The sequence below is a fragment of the Mauremys mutica genome, chromosome 10, assembly GCF_020497125.1.
Source record: "Mauremys mutica isolate MM-2020 ecotype Southern chromosome 10, ASM2049712v1, whole genome shotgun sequence".
Taxonomy (NCBI): Eukaryota; Metazoa; Chordata; order Testudines; family Geoemydidae; genus Mauremys; species Mauremys mutica.
The window spans coordinates 57,080,079-57,106,447 of NC_059081.1; the positions used below are offsets into that span (position 1 = coordinate 57,080,079).

A 26,369-nucleotide genomic window follows, 5' to 3' on the forward strand; every position below is an offset into this window, starting at 1 on the left:
GGGCAAAGATGGGTAGCATGTATTCGATGTATGTGGAGGAAAAGGCAGCTTCTTGGTATCATTTTAAATTTAAAAACAGAGTCTGGAATAATTTAAAAGGTTGTATCTCTGCTCTTTGAGCATTGGGTGATAAGTAGCGCTGCCAGCTGTCCCAATTTTAGAGTAGCAGAATGAACCTAATGCATGCCCATCCTGACAATTTAACATGATGGCATTTAAAGATGTTTGTTCTCTATTGCTCAGATAACCCCGTCCGTGCTCTGCTGACTTGGTGGGATTTAATTTTCAGGTATCTAAAAGGCTTTCATAAGGAGGAGGGAGAAAACTTGTTCACCTTAGCCTCTAAGGATAGAACAAGAAGCAATGGGCTTAAACTGCAGCAAGGGAGGTTTAGGTTGGACATTAGAAAAAAGTTCCTAACTGTCAGGGTGGTTAAACACTGGAATAAATTGCCTAGGGAGGTTGTGGAATCTCCATCTCTGGAGATATTTAAGAGTAGGTTAGATAAATGTCTATCAGGGATGGTCTAGACAGTATTTGGTCCTGCCATGAGGGCAGGGGACTGGACTTGATGACCTCTCGAGGTCCCTTCCAGTCCTACAATCTATGAGGATGCTGCCTCAAAGAGGTGGTGATCTTTCTGGTGTTGGTGACCCCAATGCTCTGGTAATAACTGGCTGCGTGGTAGGCAAGAGCAGGCATTACCAGAACTCATTTAGCCAATCTGATAATGCCTCTGAACTATCTTCTTGTCCACTTCCAGGGTTTCCAGGAAGTCCTCTTTGGCTGTATTTCCAGGTCTTTTTCACCAGCTCTTTCCATCTGAATTTTTGTCTTCCTTGTTCCTTTGAACCATTTTCTTTCAAGTCTTCCCAAAGCTCCTTCTCATGTTTGTATTGATACCAGTCTTACCCCAGATGCATGGATGCCCTAAGATCCATGTGAACCTTGGAAAACCCATTGGTTCCTGATGCCTCCACACAGTCCTCGGGATCACACCAGGAAGAAGCCATGCCTCTACTAGCTGTGCAGTAGAAACTGTGAAAGGAGACCCAGAAAGAGTTAATGGAGCAGCATTAACTCCTAGTTGGTTATTTGCTCAAATATCTGTGAAGTCTGGAGGGGAGCATGCCTCAGAAAGCTGCTGCCCTGAAATGCCTGAAGATCCCAAACTCCACAGAACTGCAGCAGAGGGGCTTGTACCTTGTTTCTTTTCCCTTACCTCTGGCAGATTCTGGTAGTTTGAGTTACCTTCCACATGTGCTGCAAGGGGAGCAGAAAACTTTCGTTACATAGCTTTCATTTGGTGCCAAGTTTGATGTGCGGTCCCTCTCCTTACCTCTGCCTTACATTTGGTATTCTGAGGTATCTGACACCCCAAAGAGAGAAGGGGTTTTTTTTACTCTGTTTCTTCCCCTGGCAGATGTAGAAACTCTGTTCGTCTCCTTGCACCTTCTAAGTTATTGAACTTCCTTCTCAGTTTTATTCTTTTAGCCTTAGAGATGTTAACTTGTAGCCCATATTTTCTCACTTTCTCTAAGCCGTTAGTATTGTTTTCTAGCATGTGTCATGTCATCTCTATAGTCTAGATCATGCACACCTCAGTAGTCTGTACATTTCCTCTTGCCTATAGCTATCCACATGGAGAGGGTGACTTTATCCCTAGTAATAGTCACAGATGCCTTGATCTTGCATTGTGATCAACACAGGCAGATTGTTGTACCCACGCAGATCACAGTGTAAGATCAAAGTCGTGGTCAGCAAACACCCCACCTTCAGTCATGATCTCACCAGCTGTCACAAGCTGAGCAGGGTCTGACTTATCCAGTATATGGTGAGGAAGGTTAGACCCATGGTGAGGGCATGAGCTTAGGATTCAGGAGAGCCAGGTACCACACTGCAGCAGGTTTCCAGTGTGACTTGGAGAAGTCCCTTGGTCTGTCTCTGCCTCAAGTCCCCATCCATAAAATGGCAATAACAGCACTGCCCTACCTCCCAGGAATGTTATGAGATATAGTTAAGATTGTGAGTTGCTCGGCTACTATGGTAATGAGGGCCATACCTTAGATACATAGGAAGGAAACACATTGGGTTGTATATAGGAAACCTATTCAGTGTACTGATGACATATAACTCAACCAATGTCAATGGAATTGTTAAGGCGTAGTGAGGTCTTGTGGGTTGTTGTTGTTTCATTCATGCTTTCACCCATGGATGTAGTGCCTCCAATTTCTGGGAATGCATGAGTGGCACCATCATTGTACGCAAAGCATGCATGACATGCTCCAAGACAGGCTGTGCTCACAGGACAATTCTGTCAGGCCCTCAAACAAAATGGTGTCCTCTGCACAGCAGTAACTCGCACATATAATGCACGAGAGGCCACGCTGTGTGGAGGATGCCATTTTGCATGCAAGTGTATGTCACGACTCACAGATCATGCCCACTCCTGGCCCCGTGCGGACCGTGGGGGGGTGCCCCTTTCAGTGAGACAGCCCTTCTCGGGGGTCCACTCTCTCTCCGGGTTAGGCCCCTCCATCTCCTGGAGCCACACCTCTCTGAGCCTTAGCAGACCTGTTTCTCGTCGTGGGCCCCCTCAAGGAGTCCACTTGCTCTGGACCCCCAGGGCCTCCACCCCCCACAGGGGATGATGCAACCCTGTTCTCTAGACCAGAGTGACTCTCAGCCAGCGTAAAACAGGAGGGTTTATTGAGCGTTGAACACAGCACAGGAAACTCTCAGGGCCTCAGGCCTGGCTGCCCTCAGCATAGCACATCCCAGTCTCCCCTGCATCCAGGTGGGCTCTGCCTGCTCCCTCTCTCCAGTCCCAAGCCCCCCTGCTTCCCAGCTGGGCATCTGATATCACTGGCCTCAAGCCCCGCCTCTGTCCATTGTCTTCTCTCCAAGTAAACAGGGTCGCCTGGGTCTCCTCTCTTCTCTTCTGTCCTCTGGCCCCCTCTGGCTGGAGAACAAGCTGGTTAGGTCACCAGGGTCCTCTCTTTACAGTCCACTGTCCTCCCATTGGCCAGAACCGGCTGCGACTCCTGAACTTGGCCTCCGGGTCACCAGGTCGTCAGGTCACCAGTTGCTGAGGTATCCATCCTCCAGGCCATTGACTGGGGTCCTGAGTCCCCTCTCCAGTCTTACGTAACAACAAACTCCCTCTCCCCTCACCTCGTTAAACCAGTAATACCCAGGGAAACTGAGTCCCATCCCCTCTGCATGCAACCGATTGGAAAAACAAGGAAAAAACAAGAAAATCTCCCACTTCGTGACAGTGTACAATTACATACCTGACTAAATATGTCATGGTGTGCCCATAGACAGTGACTAAGGCTGTCATTTAGTCACAGAATCAATGACTTCCAAAGACCTCCGTGACTTTAGCCAGTGCCGGCTACCCCCACAGCTCCCGGCCACCACGGGTGGCAGGGGTAATCCCTGCAGCTCCCTGCTACCACGGGCAACGGGGGGATCTGCCACTCCTGGCCGACAAAGGAGACCCCTGCCACCACGGGCAGCAGAGGGGATCCGCCGCTCTTGGCTGCCGTCGGTGGCAAGGGGGATCCCCACTGCTCCCAACATCGCGGGCAACAGCAGGGACCCAGTGGCAGGGGGAATCTCCACTGCTCCTGGCCATTGCGGGCGGCTGGGGGGACCTTGGCAGCTCCCAGCCACAGCAGGCTGCAGGGAGGATCCCCAGAGCTCCCGGCTGCCATGGGAGACCGGGGGGACCCCCGCAGCTTGGAGTCGCCAGTGGAGGGGGAGCCTGGAGCTCCCAGCCGCACCCCTCCTCCACCCACTGCAGCTGCCCAGGCTTCCCATTTTGTCATGGGTATTTTTAGTAAAAGTTACAGACCGATCACAGCTTCTGTGAATTTTTTATTATTGCCTTTGACCTGTCCATGACTTTAAATATCCCTGACAAAAACTTAACTTAACTATGACCAATAGCACAGATTTGCTTTTTATGACTCATGAATACCAGAAGTATGGTAAAACTCCTCCTGAAAAGTAGTTGTTGTACATGGGAAATAGATTCTTTTTCAGTGTTAATATCTCATCTATTTTTTCTTTCTTTGAAAATATCAGCAATGAGCCTGGTTTGTACTATGAGCTAATAACCTGTGAGATTTCAGCTTTAAAAACAAAGCTATTTCTTGGTTAGCCCAGTATCCCCCCCAAAGCCTAATTTTTCTGTGCTCCCTAATTTTAAAACTGTAGAAGAGATCCTTTTTGTTTTTTTAAGTTATAAAAATAAAAATGCTCTCCCATGCTGAGGACCCCATGCCAGTTTATAGCCGAAACACTTTTTATAGCCAGGTTATAAATTCCTAGCTGATTGTAAAGTGATTTGTAAAGAAAAATGCAAACAGACCTATAACTATTACAGTATTCGTAGGCACCACTATAATCAAGGGTTATTAGATAGAATTATATTAGTAAAGGTAGGTATACAATAATGACTTAAAGTAAACTCACATAATGAAAAGCCCATGGGCACTTTCACTATTATCAGCCGGTGCACTGTAGGGAGAGAGGATTTCAGTGAAATTGATTTACCACGTCTCATGTTTGTCTGCTTTCCATCAGACTGCCTTTGTAGCCAGAATAAAAATGAGCCTAATCTTGATTGCTATGCAAATACTATGTATATACTAATACAGTGATCAAATAGAAAACTTTGGGTTCCATGAAAATTCAAATACAGTTGAACTAATAATGTAAGATTGCTGTTTACTGAAGCATTGCAAAATATGTCATTTAACTACTATTCTTATGGGATTATTACTGTAAAGAAAGCCATTTCTCCAGGCAAGCAGCATTGCTTCAGGAATGTTACAAAGCTTTTAATCACCTGTTACAGATCTCAGGTCATGCATATATATGCACCCAAATCATTCTAGCTTCTTGTACTGTATGTTTAACAGACATAACATTTATGTTTTTTAATCAGAGAGACTGCTTTTTTCTAAACATAAAATCATTATGGAGCTTTGTCTCATGTAATCGCCTTTCCATTCCACCATTGGATCACATATATTAACCTTAGGAGGTAAGTACATACATGAAATGAAAAGTAATGGTCAGAGACATACTATAAAACTAATCCTGGGGGCCTAGACTAGATTAAGTGTCCCTTGAATTGCTGTGTATCCTCAGATCAGGTACAGTAGTGATCATAAGCGTCTCTCAGCCTTCCCTATAATATTTCAGTGGGTTGCCAACTGTCACAAAATTTCGCAGGATATTAAGGGCCTGATCCAAAGGCCATTAAAGTCAATGAGCTTCTTTCCCATCACTTCCATAGTCTTTGAATTAGGCCATTAAAGAGTCCGAGATTTCTTTCAGATGTGATGTTTTATTAGTATGTGATGATGCAACATCACAGCATTATTTGTTTAATCCTTAGGAAAAATACCTATATGTGGCAACTTTAAACTAAGCCCTGAAGTGACCCCGTCTCATGGAAGAGGATAGTTCAGTCTCTGTGCCTCTTTAACCCTTAAAATCTCTTCTGATGCTGCCAGCAAGTCATGGTGGCTTTGTGAGGTGGACACTTGTCCACGAGGATCTGACTGAGACAACCAGTTCATTTGGCACAGGCCCCAAAACAACTGTCAAATGGTAATAGTTTTTGGTCACTACTGATTTGATTTGGCTTCTTGGCCTTTTGGCTAAGATAGGATTGAATTTTCTAATTCCCAATTACTGAGGGACAATCTTCACTCATTGATATATTTGCTTTCCACAACCAACTCTCTGTATAACTTTTCATGAGTGATGTACCTGAATGTTTGGATGCTAATATCTAAACTGTATTTTTAAATTTATTTACCTAAATTTGGGTTATTGCTGTATTTGTACTATATGTATTTTATGACTTTTAAAATAAACATTGTATTTGTGGATAATCTAAGCACTATACCCAGATATACAGACACTTTTTTAACCTATGTATTATATAAATTTTTAACATCAGCTCACATTTGATAAATCCTGTGGCAGAGGACTATAACCTGCTCTTGTAGGAGGACAGAAGTGAAGATCTAATGCATCTTTTTCATCTTAAATTGCTATGTTCCTACAAATGGCCTGAAGGTGAAAGCCTCCATATCCACCTACCGGAGCCATCCAGTCCTTCTCTAAAATGATTCCTCAACTTGGTAGTTAATAAAGTATGCAGCCAACATTGTTTTGTAAACTTCTAGAAGAAAGTTTTCACTTACATCTTATAAGCACTCAGTGGACCTAAAGTGGTTGCCGCTAAAATAATTGATTTTTAGGGAACACATCCTTGTAGAAGCCAAAATCGGTGGAATTATCACACAAGTCCGGGCACAGTCACAAGGAGGCCATGTATGTTGCAGTTCTCTGAATGCCCAGCTGTCAAAGCCCCAGTAACTCCCCAGCCCTGACCGTTTTTCTGCTGACTCAGTCTACAACCCTTTCCTCACTAAGGAAAGACTCAACTACCTCTAACTCAACAATCCAACTTTCTGTCTGCTGATCCCAACCACAAAATATCCCTGACCATGAAAAGCAACCCAGTCTCCAGTTCCAAAGGATATGCCCTACTGCAGTCCTCGAATGCAGTGGTTTCAGGGGGGCCGCCAAGTAAGGCCAGCATTAAACTGGCTGGGGCCCAGGGCAGAAAGCCAGAGCCCCACTGCATAGGGTTGAAGCCCAGGCCCTGAGCCCCGCCACCCACGGCTGAAGCCAAAGCCTGAGCAATGTAGCTTTGCAGGGGCCCCTGTGGCATGAGGCCCCAGGGAATTGCCCTGGTTGCTACCTCCTAATGCCGGCCCTGGCTTTTATATGCAGAAAACCAGTTATTGTGACACAGGTGGGCTGTGGAATTTTTATAGCATGTGGCAAAGAGGGGTGGAGAGACTCAGAAAGAAAAAGGTTGAGAACCCATGCTCTAATGTGTCCCCTCTGACCACACCTTCTTTAGCCTTCAAGCTGAAATGCATTCTATCTCCATGGTAAAATTGTAAAAGGTGCTGGTTTCCTTGCGGAAATTCAGCATCTCCATTGTTACAGTAAATCCTTTGGGCCAAATACAACAAAGCTGCATTCAGGACAGGGACTGCATGAGTGGTGGGAGGAAGGGGCATCTTTGCACCTCCCCCATGCTGGGGTTGCCAGATGCTGATTTGTCCCCCAGCACAGGTTGGAGTAGCTCCTGGGGCCTGATTTTAACATCATGCTGGCGTAACTCTGTTGAATTCAATGGAGTTTTACCAGGGTAAATCATAGGAGAATCAGGCCCATTGCACTTCAAACCCTGCCTCCTGTCATAGCATAGCCTGATTTTTGTGAAGCTTTTCCTTTCTAGGCAGGTATTGCCTTTTCTTTTGAAACAAGAATTTCTTCTCTTTCATTTTTCCTTTTTCTACCTAGTTAGTCCCCTCTCTCCCCAGGGGCTGCTATAAGTAATGAATTCATTGTCATGAGAGAACGGAAGATTGATATATACCCCACAGTACAGAAATAGTCTTATTTTGGGTTTAGTATGGTTGCCAGGAAGGCAGCACAAATAACACCTTGTATTAATAGCCTTCCTGAACAGCGTCTCTGGATTAGATTCTTATGTTATGCCAACACCACACATTCAGTTGTACATCAGATTTCCTCCTCTTATTGCCATTCTTCAGGAATAATAGGTTATTAATAATGACTAGAGCTGGAGGGGAGAGAGTTAGAGGTGATTCCAATCACCTCAAACTTGGGAGTTTTTTGAACTTCATCAGTAGATGAGGTCTGAAAGTGACAATATTGAGGCATAATGTAAAGGCATTCGGAGAGCCAATTTACAACAAGGAAAGGTCATACTGTGGACAGTAGCGTAGCTGGGGGGGAACAGGGGGAGCAGCCGCTCCCCCTGAGCACATTCCCCCAAAGTGGCGCCTTTTTAACTTTTTAACTCACCTGGCGGCGCTTTTACTGACGAGGCGGCGCTCTGGGTCTTCGGCGGCGGGCCCTTCACTAGCTCTGGGTGTCTTCGGTGGCACTGAAGGACCCGCTGCCGAAATGCCACCGAAGCCCCGCCGAAGCCCCTACAGCTCGAGCTGTGGGGTTGTTTAATTGCGATGTAGTCAGACATTCTGGTTTGGGCTGCAGCCTGAGCTCTGGGACTCTCCCACCTCAGAGTCCTAGAGCCCAAGTTCCCGCCTAAGCCTGGTCATCTACACTGCAATTAAACAGCCCCACATCCCAAGCCAGCTGGCACAGGACAGCCAGCAGTTTTTATTTGCAGTGTAGACATACCCTAAAGAGAGCAGGGAAATGGGTTTGCCTCAACACCAGCCCCAGGAGCATCCACTTGTCTTCTTTCTTCTTTGCATCCATGTCTCCCTCTTGGGGTAATGTCTACATTGCAATTGGAGGGGTGATTGCAGCTCCAATAGACATACCTATGCTTGATTTAATTTAGCTAATGTGGCTAAAACTGGCAGTGAATAGGCGGTGGCACAGACCCCAGTGTGGGCTAGCAACGCAGTTACGTACCTAGGGTTTAGGACAAGTTTGTATAGTGTCCGTACTGCTGCCGTGGGTGTGTCTCCCCAAGCTGCAAACACACCTTCAATTTCAGGGTAGATATACCCTTATTTATTTTTCTTCTTTCTGTGTACATTTGTCTTGTATCGTTTTTCCTCTCTGTTTGTCACTCTTTTTCATTTGTTCCCTTCTCTGAAGTTCCATTGGCAGGTGAAGAGTTAAGAGAGTTCTGCACTAACCTCCTTTTGCACAGGGCTCTGCTGAAAAGGGAATTGAATCAGACTAGTCAGTTTCACTCCCAGCAAACCCTGGTCCTGCCATGAATGAATGAGAAACAGACTACACTGACTCGCCACCTTCCAGTGCTATTTGGCATTAGACATTCACTGGGGAAAGGCATATTCCTTCATTAGTTCATAGACCCCTTACAAAACCTTCATGATGTATTGGTGATTCGTGAGTTCCATTTTAAGAACTGTTGATTTACAGCCACCTGCTGGGATTAGGTATGCCATGCTCCTTCTGTAATATAGAATCTGTATACTAGAGATATGGGGCCAGATCTTCTCCTAGTATAAATTAGTGTACCTCCTTTGACTTCAGTGGAGCCAGGTCATTTACACCAGCTGAGAATCTGGTCCTTAAATTAGCTTAGTCTAACATATTATTTATTCTGCTGGTGGCAAATGAACCACAGACATGTCACGTTTGTTTATGCCTCAATCTTCAATTACAGTTAATAGCTGTGAAGGGAATTTCAAAATCATTCCTGTCTATCTAGGAACTTCTGTGTTGTATCTGAGCACCTTCCTGAGGGGTTCTTTATTAGCCAACCAGAATAGATCAAGAGTGAAAACTTATCTAGAAAATGACAAGTTATTACTGTGATTAATTGTACAATATACAAGAAATTTGGGGCTGCTATGATCTCGTTCTTCCTTTGGTAATAAAAGCTTTTTTTATTTGGAATAAAAATGTAATGTAACTGGCCAAGCAATTTAGCATATATTCAAAGATCTATTATTGGAATGGGGAGAGAGCTGGTCTGAAGTGGTTTGGCCCAGGCCTTTTTTGTGAACTCTGTTTACATGGACTTATTGCTTGGTGTTTCTTCATTTTTTCCCCATCTGAAGGTTGTGTTTATATAACCTGTGGCATACTGTGGATGCACTTTTGTAAGTGCCTTTTTGGTTTGTTTTGTGTGCAATTTTCAAGACTCACTGTTGTCACCTGGAGAATTCAGCCAAGGAAGTTCAATATCCTGTGTGGTCATGAATGATTAATAGGAAATAGATTCTGGGAAGCTATTGCTTTTCCGAGCAATAAGCTGGAATTATCAATTGCCCATTTGGATCCCAAGTCTAGTCATATGCCTGGAGAATATTGAGCACCAATTGAACCACTTCTTCAGGTCCTACTTCTTCAGGTCCTGGGACTGACACAGCTACAACTACACTGCATGCAACAGTGGAAGATACTGAATGTAGCTGTCTGAAATGGAAACCCAGACCTGAAGAAGAACTCTATGTGGCTCAAAAGCTGGTCTCTCTCACCAACAGAAGTTGGGCCAATAAAATATATTACCTCACCCACCTTGTCTCTGTAATATCCTGGGACCAACATGGCTACAACGGCACTGCAAACAACCATTTCCACTCGGAATTCTTGTACGTTAGTCAGGTGTTTATACCACAACTAATTTGTAGTTTCCGGTGCTCTGGTGAATCCTTGAAGACCTTGTTCGCCAATCATTATCCACACAATTCCCATTGAGTTCATGAGAGCTTTTTGATCACAGTACTGAAACTGCAGGACTGAAGTCTTGCTCTCGTGTATTCTAAACTATTACATATATTATGGGCCAAGTCACAGCTGCCTAAAAGGGCATGCTGGATGGGGAAGTCAGTAAAGTTATTTCAGTGTAAGAGAGAGAAGAAGCATGGCCTGTATTTGCTTTTACACAGATATTCTTGTATCCTGTGAGTTATTTAGGATCATAATAAGATTAGTCTATAGCAGGAAACTGAATTGCTGAAACTATTTATCAGCAGTGGGTGCCTCTGAACCTGTAATGAACTCTGTGTGTGTTAGTGTAGACTAGGGAAAAAAACAACATTTTCATTGCCTTTTTAGGTGTGATTGAGACTTAATGGGTTGATTGTCCAGTTTCCTAGTACCAGTCAGGCTGTATAGCTAGAGATGGAAAAGACTTGTGCTAGCTACAAAGTTCAGATCTGATCTGAACAACCCCAAAGTTTGGGGGTGTTTGGATGTGGGGTTTTGGTTTGGCCCATTGTGAACAAAAAAGAGGTGCAAAGTTTGGATTAGGATATGAACTTTACTAAAAGGAGGGACTGTTCAGAGCCAGAGTTTTACTCTAAGCCCATCTAGTTCTTGTTTCATCCATCTGCCAATGCAAAATATAGACTCCTGACAAAGGACTATGCACAGGTAAAGCACATACAGTTGGTCTTTGCCAAGAGGAAGCAATTTTATAATTATAAGTGAGCCTATCTATAACCCCATTTTGTGTTACTGTTACATACATACTCTAGACTTACACTGTGTGTAACTACACTTCACGTTGCTGTTACATCACATACATACTCTTGGTTTATACTCTTTATTGGGCGGTAGGACCACATGTACATTAATATCTGTATTTACACATGAATTGCTAATACAATTGTTCCCGTTATGGGCCCAGTTGTGTCAAAGAGGCACAGATCTGTACTGGGGGTGGTGTGAAGCTGCACTGTCCCTTGCTTTTCATACAAATCACATCACCCAATGCAATTATGTTAAGAGTCCTCAAAGAATAACAGCCAAGATGTAAAGGGCCTGATCAACCTTGCCTTATTCATGGAAGGTTTCAGTTCCATTGACTTCTGTGAGTCTCCTCACATCAGTCAGGTTTATTCAGAAAGAAAGCTCTAGTTCCTGGTGCTGTTTTTAGGTCTTGAACTCCTAATATCTCATTCTGTGCCACGGCTTAAGATTTTATGATGTTTCTGTTGTAAGAGCTGAACTTTCCACTTCCCCCAGTAGCGGCCTGCCTGATTTCACTTGTGCTATCTGACCTACTTGCCATCCCTTCTTTTAAAAGCAAGACCAAAACCCTTTTGATTCTGCAAAACTGAAAAATTAATGTTGATAATGGTTAATAAACAAGAACTCTTTTACAAAGTACGCCTCTACCCCGATATAACGCTGTCCTTGGCAGCCAAAAAAATCTTACCGTGTTATAGGTGAAGCCGCATTATATTGAACTTGCTTTGATCTGGCAGAGCGTGCAGCCATCCCCCTCCACCCCCCGCCCAAGCGCTGCTTTACTGTGTTATATGTGAATTTGTGTTATATTGGGTCACGTTATATCAGGGTAGAGGTGTATATCAGAGCTGTGTACAAAAGCACCATCTATTGGGGAGCTCTCTAGTGCTGTTACTTCACTAAATTGCATCATTATGTTAAAAGTTCCTTTGACCCACTGTTAACTCTCAACAGATCCACCTGTCTGCTTGCATTTTGCCAGTTAAAAAGCACAGATGGGGGCTGGGGAGTGCTGTGGCAGAGGGTTGCAGGAGTTCTGCTTGAGTGGGGGAGCTCAGGAGCTCTGCAGGAGAAGAAGGTGGGAGGGAAGTCAACCGTGTACCTGTTTCGTCCCAGAAATCCTACAAAAACTGGGCAAGGAGGGTGAATCTTCCAGCTAGTGACCTTGCTGGGTGATGTGCCAAGGGTTATGTACCTTACATAAGGACAGACTAATTATTTGATTAAAATACCATGTTCTGGAGAAACTTGTTCCCTGGTGATTTAAGGAGAGAAAGCTGTTAGCTCACAGCCATAATTACATTGTTGTAACAAACTGCACTGTGAGGTAAACGAGGTCAACATGGATATTAGCTAGAGTGCATTTTACTAATCCAGAAGTGAGAATATGAACTTGAATACCATTGCACCCAGACAGTACTTGTGCAGCTAAATCAGAGATATCCACATATACATGCAAAAGGATAGTATCTGACTAATAATGTATTAACTTTTTCGTTAGAGATTGGTTAGCACTGGCTGCTGTATTCAGTTAGTCTCTCGTTATTTTATCTCTTTCCATTTAATTTTTCCCTTTATTAATTCCAAAACTCTCAGTAACAGTGTTCTGAAGTCTTTTGTATAATAGCATTTATTAGTACAAGATATATTTTAGTTTTGCTTCACATCATAGTTTTATCTTGAGTTAAATCATTTTTTTTTCCTTTTTAGCATCATAGACAAAGAAGTGTCATTAATGGCAGAAGTTGATAAAGTTAAAGAAGAAGCCAGTAAGTAGAAAACATACTAGAGAGCCTGTGTGTGTTTTGGAAGAGTTGGGAGAACATGTGTTTTTGATTCTGCAGAAAAATTTAGTAGTAAATCAATTCCTCTAGCAGCATTACAGCATTGTTCGTTGTAGACAGGGCCTCTGGTACCACTTCCTGAACAAGCTCTGGCTAAAAGAATTGTGTACCAAAGTTTAATAGATTTCCATCCCTATAAATTCAGCTGGAGTGCTAACATGTATTAGTTAACGCTCCGCGTCTGTTACAGAAGTCACGGATTCCATGACTTTCTGTGACCTCCATGACTTCTGCAGCCGCCAGTGCGGCTGCCTCCAGGGCTGCCCGAGCAGATCAGGCAGCTCCTGGGCCAGTCGCACCGGCCGCTGCTGGGGCAGTTTGGGTGTGGGAGGGGGCTCAGGGCTGGGGTTTGGGGTGCAGGGCGGTGCTTACATCGCGGGGGGGGCTCCCCGAAAGCGTCTGGCACATCCCTGTAGCTCCTGGCGAAGGGGCTAGGGGGCTCTGTGTGCTGCCCCTGCCTGTCAGGAAGTCACTCTTTTGCCTTGGAACTTATTAACCCTTCAGAATATTCGACTGTGGTGACATCACTAATTCTCTAGTGTTCTCTGTTTATATGGCACCTTTCATTCTGAATGACTCAACACACTTTTTATAGACTAATCATCCAGTCCTGCAAACATTCCATGTGTGGAATCCCCATTGATATCAATGGGAGTTTTGTCTGCACCAGGTTTGCAGGATTGAGTCCTGTATACACGCAGCCAAACCCATTCTCTTATGAAAATGTCCATGGGATTTTTAATGATTCTGAATGGACAGAACCTCAGTTTTTAAAGTATGTTTTTGTTCTGAAAAGTGACTGTAAATACGGCACCTTCTTATGACAGATCTGCCCCTGCATGTATTCAGAAACTTACCTGCTGACTTTAGTGACATATATATTTTAACTGCTGATAGCACCCTGTCACACACATGGAAATCATTTTATCTACCTTAGAGGGTTGAAGAATCAACCCAGTTAAGATTTAAACCTGTGATCCCAAGTAATCTAGAGATTTCAAAACTGAGACTTAACCTACTGTTACAGCTTGTAGAGTGCTTCTTGCATTTTCCTTTCTCAATCCCTGCATTCATTTGCTAATGGTGAAACAGTAAAATATATCTCATTAGGTTCACTATAGTACTATATACATGACTTCGAATATATGAAGATATGTAGTGAAATATCACATAATACGGCTATATTTGGCTTTACATCATCAGGAGAGAAAGTTGTAATTATGCTCTTATATTTAAAAGGTAGCTTAAAAAACAGATGTTGATCAAAACCTGTTTTCCTAATTATCTGTTGAGGCAAATCTGATCAGATGCATTCCTGACTTTCATCTAATTTCTGCCTCTTGTATAGGTGTCATCTAGATAGGTGTATTCTGGTGGGGGAAAAGGTAACACACAGTGATTTAATGGGACACTGCAGCAGCATGGTACACCCCACATTAGAAATAACACTTTTAAATCAACTCTAGTAGGAGTATGTCTGAGTAAGGACTAAAAAGGCTGAGCAATGAGCTCAGGATTTGCCCCAATATTAGTAACTCAGGAAGAAGATTTTGTCAGTCACACATGAAGATACTATCAGTCTTTCATTGGTTTATGAACCTAAAGCGCTATGGGGGCAGGTCACAAGTACACATGTTCTTGAGTGCTGCATTTGTATGTAGATCTTGAGTTAGCTGAAAAGTGTTTAAAACAACAACAACAACAAATAATCTGTGTTTTCAGATAAGTTCTTTGTGACTGTACATGTGTGGAGGCCAAAGAGAACAAATTATTCTAGCAAAGTTTGACCATAATGTACTCTTAAAATGTTTCCTATGAGAGATCTTCTAACACAAACGTGATAGACATGTGGATCTGGAGTTCTGGGGGGATCTTTTTTTTAAGATGATGATGATAGAAACATGCCAGCAGTTCCTTGGTTACCTGCAGAGATTGTTATAATCACCTGGTGGGCATATTCCTGCTTCCAGTGAAGTCAATGGCAAAATTCCCATTGATGTCAGTGGAGCAGGATCCAATGCTCAAAGCCACATTTTAGAAATCCACAGTACAGCTCTGATGTTATCAGAGGGCTACACATTAATCTAATCTGAGACTAGAATCCACTTTTTGGGTTAAGTGAAACTAGTTATATTATACAGAGATACTAATTTAGGATGTACCTATTGGGTTTGTGTTGTATTAATATATCACTTTGGATTCAGTTCCCTGCTCTCCCATTGACACTATGTGTGTGCTTGGGCAGGTTTCTGTGCCTTTCTTTAAATTGCAGCTTCTGCTGTCTCTCAGGGCTATTGTGAGGGTTAGGGTCTGTAAAGTGCTTTTAGAGTTTCGGGTTGCTGTTATTACTGAAATGTGTGTAGTATTAACTAATAATTATGTTATTATTTATCTTCACGTCTTTCTGCCACATGGGAGGATTATTTAACTGATGATCATTTGTATTATTTCTATAGGTCAAATACAGAGTACAGAGTAAGAGTGTCCACACTCTAAAGTCACATCCTAGCTTATTACACAATAACTTCCCTGGGTACATAAGCCCTAAGAGCCAACGTCACTCAGGAAATCTGTGGCAAAGCAAGCACAGAAATTAGGGGGTAGATCCAGCTGGTGTAAATTGTCAGAGCTCCATGGAAGTCAACCAACTGTAACAGTTTACATCAGCAGAGGATATGTACCAAGGTCTCTTGGCTCCTAGGCCTGTGCTTCAGCCATAAGAACACCATTGCATAAATGCAAACCCCTCCATTTCCCTATTGCTGAATCAGATTTTGCAAATACATGGATCATCAGTGTTTAGATAACTGCCAATTTCATTGTCCTCCACAATTTGTCATGTTATATAACCCTAAAAATTAAGAAAGGGTTGGCCATTGCTATTGTGGTTCATAATAATTTTTTTCTAATAGCAGATTAGGGAGTGTAAAATAATCATTTCCTTATACAGGGTATACAACCTGTGAAGTCTTGTATATTTAATATTTTTCATAAAAATCGTATGCATTTAGAATTTGTTACATAAATGGAATATGGCTTTATTAGATAAACTGCATAAGAGCATAATCTGTACTTGAAAGCAAAACCATAACTCATAGATTAGACAAACTATATATTAACAGAATTTTTTCAGAAGGGGATAAAATGATCACATCTAAATAAAAGACATCATGCACCCGGATGTAAGGCTGTTGGCTCAAGTCACTTCCTGCATCTCAGCTGAGTCCTTGATGATTTTGTGCTTTAAAAAAAAGCATTGGAAAAAGCTCAAAACACCATGTGTACCACCTAGTTGTCTAAATGCGGAAGGGCAGGTTTAACTTTGGGTGGGGATTTTGATTTTCTAGCAGCATATCAATTTCATATATTTCTTAACAATAAATAGTTACGTTAAATCCATTGATTTGGATTAATCGGTGCAGACGGGGTCATGTGGATGGAAATGTGCTTGGCATGTTGTATGTTTTCCACATGTTGATGTACAATGTTAATGAACAGAGACAAGGTGGGTGAGATAATTCCTTTTCCAAGCTTTCCAGCTGCACAGAGCTCTTCTTCCCAGACCTAAAAAAGTGCTCTGTGTAAGCTCAAAAGCTTGTCTCTCTCACCAACAGAAGTTGGTCCAGTACAAGATATTACCTCAGCCACCTTGTCTCTCTACTATTCTGGAGCCAACACTGCTACAACAACACTGCAAATAGTGTTAATGTACAGACTGTAATTAGTTTAAAAGTGATTACGTTCCTAGCACTAATGTATTATCCTTTTTGCTTGGCAGTGGAAATCTTGACTGCTCGTCAGAAAAGAGCCGAGGAGCTAAAGAGACTGACAGACTTAGCTAGTCAGATGGCTGAGACACAACTGGCTGAACTCAGGGCTGAAATTAAGGTTAGTCCACCAAGACACTTCCATTTGATGTGTGCTCTCTTTACATGGATACTGAGCCTGTGCTGCCAACATAACTTTGTATCCTTATTTTGTGCTATAAATGCTTAGGACCTGAATGTTGCTGACCATTTGTGGATGTGGCAGGGAGAGGCGCCTGCTCAGGGCAAGCCTCTGTACTTCTGGCCAATGAAGAGAAACTAGTATGGAGGAGGTCCAAGCTGCACCCTATTAAATTGCGTAGCAGGGGCTTCTGCTGTGTGTGCATCCCAGAGGTATTAGTCCCAATTAGTTGTGGCCAGTATTGAACCTGTAAGCTTAAAGGCCAGAGAACAAAAACCTCTGCATAGTGGCAGAATGACACAAGCACCTTTTCCCAAATATCATATTGATCCATCAGTCAGTCAGGTTCTTCTTGTGTTGTGCTCTGAAGCACACCAACTCAGACTGCAGGTGACAGCTTCGCTGAGATTGCCTTGGCATAGATACTGACACTGGGGGTGATGTGACATCAGGAAAAAGGCCATCCCCTCAATAATGGTTGCTGCTAAGGCTTTTTAGACTGTAACCAGTACCTTGAAGTGCACTTGTAGGTGAACAGGTAACCCCCAGAACAGCTACGTTATTGTAGCACACCAAATACCTTGCTCTCTCCCCTCCCTGGTGGAGGCATATGCAGTGACCAGGAGGGGCTACAAGCTGGAGCTCTGTATAACTCCACATGTCAGAGCTCTCAGGAAGGAAGTCAAGAGAGTTATTTCTGCCCTTTGGTACCTGTCACAGAGGAGGAAGCAAAGGGCATTCCCAGCCACTTCCACCAGGTTCTGCAAGTGAGTCAGCAAAATCTTCCGGTCAAAATCAAAGGCCGCTGAGAGGCCTAACAATCACCAGGGCTACTTTGGGCCTGATTCCATCTCTGGCATTGAAAAGGGACCTTAAAATGGGTGTATTGTACAGTGTAATTTACACCTACTTTAAGGTCCCTTTACACTGCCAGAGCTTAATACAGGATGGGAAACTCCTCCTGTTTTATTTGCTCAGATTCTGTGCAGAGAGCCTGAGCACTGGTGGATGACAGACAGCGGAGACCTTACAGTGACTTTGGGATAATTAACATTCGAGTGATTTCTTCACCATCCATATAATGAAGTGGGATACATTAGAATGTTAGTAAATGTTAATTTCCATGTGTTTTTGTAGCACTTTGTGAGTGAACGCAAATATGATGAAGAGCTGGGTAGGTCTGCCCGGTTCTCCTGCGACATAGAACAGCTAAAAACCCAAATTCAGCTCTGCGGAGAACGTAAGTTTTGGTGATTTTTGAAGTGTTGTGTGATTGTAGTGACTATTTGACTTCTCTGCACTACCATGATGTCAAGGGACCAGATTCAGCCCTGGCATAAGAGGGAGCAACTGCACTGATTTCAGAAGATGTGTATTGTTTTTTGCAGAAGCTAAATTTGGCACAAGGTATTTCACACCGGTCTTTCTGTAAATTTACTAAGCTGCTCACAACTATTGTCTGCTCCAAAAGTCATGTTCCCCGGATGCAAAATTTGACCTCTCTTATTTCTCATTATATCATGCAAGACTTTGTTTGTTTTTTAAAAACCAAATACTTCAATACTTCCCCCTCCCCCCCCCCAAAAAAAGAAACCATCCTAGCAGCCCCAGCACTCATGAGCAAACAAAAATATGGCATGGTGAAGGAAAAACGATTTCAGGAAGAAAACAATTTCCAGTTTCAGGTTTCCAAGGAGTTACTATAAATAGCAAGAAAAACAAATCGTGAATCTGCCAGAATGAATCTTGTGATTCCATCGCCTAAGAATTGTCTCTCTCGAGTCACAAACAGTTTAATGCACAAGAACACAGGAATTGCTATGGCAGAACAGTCTGAGGGATCCATCTAACCCAGTATCCTGTCTCTGTTAGTGGCCAATCCCAGATGTGCTGGAGGAAAGCATGCATTTCCAAATAATGCATCTGATTATGCACAGTGATCTCATGGTAACTATCTCATGCCCTAAAGCTTAAGGATTTGGAAGATCTTTTATTGTCATTCTAGCTAGTGTAACCACAGTTGCTACTGATATAAACATATCCTCACTCCTTTAATTTTATTAAATATTTCCCTAAATAACCTGCAGCTGCAGTGAACTTCACAGGTTAATTGGCTCATCAATGCAATTACCTAACTCTGAGCACATGAGTTGACCCACTGAATTCAGAACATTGCAATCTGTAGGGCTACTGCTATTAAGGATAGTGATGAGACAGTAGGGCATTGGACTGGGACTCAAGAGATCTGGACTCTATTCCTAGTTCTGCTGGAATAGTTAATTCCTCTCTCTGGGCCTTTGTCTCTCTCCCGTCCTTTGTTTGGCTTGTCTTTTTAGATTGTAAGATCTTCAAGGCAGGGACTGTCTGTCACTGTGTGTCTGTATAATGCTTACCATCATGAGACCCTGACCAAGACTGGGACCTCAAGATGCCACTGTAGTACAAATAATAATTAGTAATGTGCTTATAGCTAAGCATGTGCTGAAGGGCTTTGCTGAATTGGGGTCTTTTTGCAGGAACAACTAACACAAGTTTGTGAAAAGTAAGGAGCTTGTGGGGTTTGAGCAGCCAGGGAGGTCTGACAGTGTAAGATAGCTGTTAGTGTGAAATGAAAGCAACAGGAATGATATACATCTGTGGGTGATGGACAGTGGGATTTTCAAGTGTTCCAGTTGCTCTCTCTCCAAAGTGTAATAATCTCTATAAGATCACTTTAAAATATAACACATCTTCATTGTACTATTTTTATTTTTATTTTTTTACAATTTCCTAAAGGAAAATATGTATTTTCTGTTAAAAAGTAAGCAGCCCACTTTGTGACAGGTAGCTTGATGCTTGCACTGGCTTCCACACCAGCCTGTCTGTCATAAAAAAGACAGAATGGTAGAATTCAATGCCAGCGCAGCTCAGAGCATCCTCTCTGCTTATAAAAGAAAGATCTATAGTTCACTGTTTTGCTCTGTGCAGTTCAGCAGTATGGAGGTACATTATTTTTGCTAAGAGGTCACCTAGTGGTGGGAAATAAATAAATAAGAGATTTAAAAAACACTATTAAAAACTAGCTAGTGCTTGGTTTGTAAATACACTTGGTATTAGGATGCAACCTCTTTTTTCATCCTAGTGGTGGAGAGAAAGGGAATCCTCCCTGAATAATGTTGAACATTAGATAAAACTATGTATCTGGCTGGAAACTTCCCTTCTCTCTGGACGCTGAAGACTCTGCCCACCATCTCTTGCTCTTGATGCATATTGGCATCATATGTGCTTGTAAGACAAAGCGGGACAAGGAAGTTCTGTAATCAGAAGTCAGAGCAGAGTGAGGTGGGGCAGCCATAATCTGTTTACAGCACCAGAGCCCTTTCTGAGACTGCTAATGGGCCAGAAACTCAGATGGCTGAAGACTCTATGGAAGTGCTGTAGGAATCCAGAACTGAAGAGTTGGTTTTAGTGAACTTTAAGCCAAAATCTGTAAGTGTTTGAGATGCAACACTTTGAATGGGGTGATAGCAGGAGTGACAGAAACATGTGAGATTGAACAGTGGCAATTCCTCAAGTAGTTTTCCAGTGGCATATATGAGATGAGTTTTTGGTCTCCATCAAGGTAGTAGTTGACAAGTGTCCGTATCACAATCAGGCCTCTGGGTTGGCAGGCTCCCTACAGAGGCTAATTATTGAATGAGCCATGGAGACTGGACTACCCTCTCACTCGTAGAGATGGCCTTTGCAACTTGTTTTGGCATAAAAAGGAAGCTTGCATGGCTGTTACCCATGCTATGCCTCTTCAGTGGAAGGAGTGAAAACTCCATCTCAGCAGCCTTTTATCAGCATGAAATTCACTTCAGTTTCCAGGCCAAATTCAGTCCAAGGTGTAAAGGGGCACAACCAGCATTGGATTATCACATGACAAAGTGGGCATGTGCCTAGGGCCCAAATTCAGGGTGGAGGCCCAGGGCCTACCGAACAGCCATGCAATACACTCATCACAGCCAGGCTGGCCATGCTGTGGATTCACTAGGACTGACTGCTCATCTTGCTGCTAGTTGTGGTGCTGCTCACCATGATGGAGGGGTGGCTAGGCCAAATCTGAATGGCAGTACAACCCCATGAGCCAGCTAGCAACGCCATTCACTGAAATTTGGCCCAGCCATCTCTCCATCATGGTGAGCAGTGTTCTCTCTAACTTTTCCCACCCATGCGTGGAATGAATTTTGTTATGTGCACCAATACGGAGGCAATGTGTGACTTACCACCTTCATATTGGTGCACATAACAGTATTCATGTGGTGGGGTTCGGAGTGTGGGAGCAGGCTTGGGGCTGGGGCAGAGGGTTGGGGTGCAGGGATGTGAGGGCTCCAGCTGGGAGTGCAGGCTCTGGGGTGATGCCAGGGATGAGGGGTTTGGGGCACCAGAGGGTGCTCTGGGGCTATGGTGGGGAGAGAGGACTCCCTCCAGCTCTCTCTCCCTGCAGCATCACCTGGGCTGGGGGAAGGGAGGGCCCTCACTCCACCTTGGCAGCTCCAGGGCTGGAGCCGCAGGATGGGCACTGGCTGCAGCTGGGTTCAGGCCGGGGTAGGGGTGGCCGGGCTAGGTTGGGGCCCGGGGAGGGGCACCCCTTCCCCGGCCGGTCCTCCAGCCAGACCCGAACTTACAGCTTACAGGGAATTTAGGGTGAGTGGTGCACCTAGCAGCAGCAGGATGAGCAGCCAGTCCCACACTGACTGTACTGTACAGCTGTTCGTTGTTGTTCATATTAGAAGGTAGGGACCTAGAAGTGTATGTTTGCCAAAGAGGCCAACAATGGGTTAAGCTGGCACTGGGTACAACTCCCACCGACCTTGAGCAGTAGGGGAATTATTGGCACTTGACTCTCTCTTTGCTGCCAGAGGATGCTCATTAAAACATTCTGTTTTTCACATTACAAGCACTGAGACGGTATTTCAATGTGAGGAAACCTACAGCGAGTTTGTTCAGCCCCCCCAAAAAAGTTCACAGACTAAGGAGCAAGAGGCACCAGGAATAAAGAGCCAAAATTTTACATTTTTTATTGTTAAAAAAATACTAGCTACAAATCCAGCTGACCTTTTCTAGCCTAGTGCTGGAGGCAGCCATCAGCGTGATGCTGTTTCTGATGCTGGCAATGGAAACACCCAGTGGAAGAGACGGCAGACCTGCTTTCACTGCTCATTTAACAGAGTTTCACATACCTTCAGTCTTTACACAGTGTGTTGATAGTTCTTAGCCAGCATCAAAGCAGCTTGAAAACCAGCTTACAGCCTCTCTCTGCCAGTGTCACAAACAGCACCTCCCTTCAGCAAGATGGGCACCCCAGCAAACAAATATAGACATCCAGGCTCTGGTTTTACTCCTGGGGGACAGTGCTTTTTACCTTCAGGCAGGTCTACTGAGCAAAATGTCTCTTTGCCTTTGGGGTACGCATTGTGCATGGCCCTGTGCAGGTGGACAAGGGATGGAGAAGAAGCAAGAAGCCTCTTGGACAAGAGGGCAAAGGGTACAACTCAAGGACTCCCCAGGGCCCACCAGTGTCAGCACTAAGAGAGAACTGGGTACTGCATACACCCTTCCCAAAGGGGGCGAGGTGGCCACACTCCTGGCAAACATTATGCATGCTCCCAGAGCTCCTAAAGGGGTGATGTGCTTCCACGCTGCCCCTAACATGGTGTTATAGCTCTGTGCTACAATCCAGCTCAGTTTCACTGGGTTGTGTCCATAGCGGTATTAACCCGGATTACATCCCAAGAAGAGTTAGATTGACATAGATCCCAGTCCTGTGGGCTGCTGAGCAGTGAAGCTGATGGGAGTAGAGAGTACTTAGCACTTTGCAGGACTGAATCCATAAAAAGGAATTTGAGATTTGGGTCTTAGCAGCACAGAGAGAAAAAACCTGCAAAACATAATGTGGATCCAGGCCTGCCCAATATGGATGCCCATGCCAGGGCAATTCCTCTCTTGTTTTTATTGCATTCTGAGCCATATTTCCCTTTGGAAGAGCAGCCTCTCCTAAATATTGACCTCTTCCTAAGAGTTTTGAAATTGTGGAGCTTCTTCAAGATTGTCTCCTGCTGAACACATCCTTGGGGTAACTCCACCAGGGTCAGTGGGTTGCACCAGGATTGGCCCCTCATCTCCAAAAATGTCTTGTGGAACAAGGCTGATTCACAGCAGGGGAAAAAAAAAGGGCTATGGACCTGATTCTGAAATGACTCCACTGAATTCTGGTGTAACTGAGATAAGCATTTGGGCCTTGTGTTTTGGTGCTGATGATGTACCTGATAACACTGAGTGTTTTTCTTTTGTAGTTTCTCATCCAAAGAACAACTACTCCTCAAGAACACCATGCAGTTCTGTGCTGCTGTCAGTGACTTCGCATGTGGCATCTGGCAAGCAAAGTACACACTCCCGAAAATCCTCCGGTCACATCAAGAACTTTGATAGTAAAACGGCCAGCACTAAAATGCCAAATCATCTTATTTCCAATCCCACAGAATCCTCTCCCCAAGTAACCCCAACAAATAAACAGGTGAGAAACTACATACGAGCTAGACTGAAGTCCAGCATTCACAAACTCATGGGAAAATCTGCAGTATTACAAGTGAACAACACTAAACCAAATACCATTTTGCAATACATCATATGCAATTCGCCATTCGCATGGATGGACAAAATGAACTAGTAGATGTTTTCCAAATCCAGTTCCATGACTGTGTGGAACATATGTGATGGAGGAACATAGGAATTGTCATAGCAGGAACAGATCAGTGCCCTGTGACCACTACCATTTGCTTCAGAGCAAGGTTTTTAAAACCCTGCATGGTACCCAATTGCCCTATACTATGCTATGGGGAACTATTTATTTCTATTGGTAAGTGATCAGCTCACATCTTCAGGACTTGGTAGATCTTGAAATTTGAACTCTGCCTGATTTCAAGAGAATTATATTATTTCACAAGCTCAGTAGTTCTGCTTACTATATTGTGGCATATTTATATCTGTTTCATTTACAGGAGTACCCTGCAATATCCTTGTCCTGTAGTGCTTACTTAGCTAAAGCTCCTGACCAAGGATTACAAGATGAGACAGATCCATAAAGAGAAAATAAGGGGCATATTATAAGTTCCATGTGTGTATAGAATCTGCTGCCATAGCAGTCATACCACTCAATGGAAAACCACCACTTTCCACAAGTGATAAAAACTTGCTCTCTGTAGAGTGTAAACAAAATGGGCGTCTCCCCCATCCATCTGGATTCTTAACTCTTTTCTTTCTACATGGATTTCCGCTGTTACTTTCTGCAAATCTTATTGTACTATTTACACAACACTTTACTATCCAGAAAAATAGTAGTTGTGTTCTTGGGGGGAGAGTCAAAGTGAACCTGGGTCCAGATCCTCAAAGGTATTTAGGTGCCTCACTCCCATTGATTCCAATAGGAGTAAGATACCTAAATACCTGAGGGTCAGGCCCCACATTTTTTACTGCTACTTACCTTTGCTGCTGGTGTTTCTGTGGAGCTGTCTAATACATCACCTTTTGACCAGCACGCGCATTTGCAAACTGCTCAGGTGCCAGCTCTATAGTGATGGTCTTGTAGATGTAGCTGTTTTTAACAGAGCTCTAGCAATGATCAAGTGTATATGTTCTGTTACATCCAGGGTTAAATAAATGCACTGGCTGCATAAGGAATTTGATTCTGCATATACTTATTAATATTCACTGTGTTATTTGTTTTTAACAGAAACTTTTAAGGGGGCATGTAACTTAACGATCATTCATTTTCCTCCTTGATAGAATGGGCCGTCTAGCCAGAGACGAAGATTTAACTCACAGTATCACGGCATCCGGCTCAATGGGTCTGTCAAGTCACAAGGTGCCAGTAACGAAACAGATCAAAATAATATAAAGAGCAGTTCCAGATATGAACACAGAAGACAACAGCATAATAGTTTCAGACCTAAAAATAAAGGAGCTATGAAAAATCAAGACCAGTCCACAGCTACAAGGACCACAGAGAATCTCACACATACAGAAAAAACCCAAAGAAAGCATCGTACACCAGACAGCACCGAGCCCAGACCATTCCGCAGCAGTGTTGCTAGGGTATCTCAGTGCAATTTATGCCCTGCAAGAATAGAGGCCTCTGCTGATGCCACTGTTCTTTCAGTGCCAGCTGTGACTTTGGTGGCTTAAATTCTCGCCAAGAAGAGAGACAGAGCAGATTTATTTTTTTCCATTTCAGTTTCTCACTCAAGGTGCTAGTTGAAATGCTGACAAAAAGCTAGTCTGTCAGAAAACAGAATCAATTTAAATCAGTTGCTGCTTAAAAACCTGTTGGCATTTTTATTAATTCCAAATAATCAGCAGTAGTTCACCTCATACTTTCAAGGCTTTGCTCAATATGCTCAAGGTTATTTTTGTCATGACAATGCAGCATTTTAGCCAGGCAGTATTTGCTTCTTAGAAAAATCAAATCTAGGTTGAACAAAATAAATTGAAGATTAAATGCATAGTAGCAAGATGCCTGCTATAGATATGTGGTTGTACCAGTCCACTCTGTTGTTTGTAGAGCAGCTAATGTTAGAAAAAATAACAGGAAGTTCATACATCATGGTCTGCAATGAAAACAGATGCTCTTATAGAATTTTTCTGTACAAGTCTATACAGCGCTCTTTCTCTCCATATATATCTCTCTATATTATATACTCACACAATATTGCTCTATACAAAACAAATTAAAAAACATACTGCATTTGATTTCTGTCTGTTATTCCATAGTGAAAGATCTGTAAGATCAAGTATAAATTGTATTTAATACATAATATGTTGGTATTTTTCATCGGTAAACTACCCAGAGTCTGGAAAAATGCTCATTTCTTAAGTTTGGAATGTATATAGTCACAGTTATCCAGGTGCACAGTCCAATTCTCCACCTTTATCAGTCACTTTTTTATGACTAATTGGAATTATTTTTTTGTGTATGAAAAGTTGCAGTTGAATCCAAACTGTTTTTTGCTATAGGAACCATCTCTTCCACAGGAGAGCTATGACTCTTACAAATCTGTTATGGTAACATGCAGCAGAAAGTGGAGATGGCGATCACATCCATCTGAATTTTCTATTTTAAAAAAATCTTGATAATTTTAAATGTTCTGATTCTGAATTTCAAAAACCTTGTTTCTTCCAAAAAAATTAAGTTATTCCCTAAAATCTCTGTAATGTTTGCTGCTTTGCAGTACCAAACCACATGAGCATCTCATTTGTTTATACTCATCTTTGTGGCAACAACCACCCTCAGCATGCACTTTGGGCCCAATCTTGCAGTTCTTATTCAAGTAAAAGTCCCACCAAGATCAGTTCTCTTTTATTTGTTGATTTTAAGGGCTTTATTCCTTGCTTGTTGAAATTTATCTTAGACATTTGGGACCTGACCTAAAACTCACTGATGTCAACTGGAGTCTTTCAACTAACTTCAATGGATGATGGATCCAGCCCTTACTTTCTGTTGTG

At 43.1% G+C, this 26,369-nt stretch overlaps 1 protein-coding gene across 8 annotated transcripts in view; it reads left to right on the top strand.

Annotated features, from left to right (window-relative positions):
• SPATS2L (spermatogenesis associated serine rich 2 like) overlaps positions 1-25,616 on the top strand; it is a 130,579-nt gene extending 104,963 nt beyond the window's left edge. For all 8 annotated transcript variants that reach the window (XM_045032285.1, XM_045032282.1, XM_045032280.1 and 5 more), the window contains 5 exons: positions 12,766-12,824; positions 16,678-16,787; positions 17,985-18,087; positions 23,165-23,385; positions 24,654-25,616. In XM_045032285.1, coding sequence (XP_044888220.1) covers positions 12,766-12,824; positions 16,678-16,787; positions 17,985-18,087; positions 23,165-23,385; positions 24,654-25,052 — 892 coding nt within the window. In that variant the 3' untranslated portion in view covers positions 25,053-25,616. The remainder of the gene's footprint in view (positions 1-12,765; positions 12,825-16,677; positions 16,788-17,984; positions 18,088-23,164; positions 23,386-24,653) is intronic.
• The last annotated feature ends 753 nt before the right edge of the window (positions 25,617-26,369 follow it).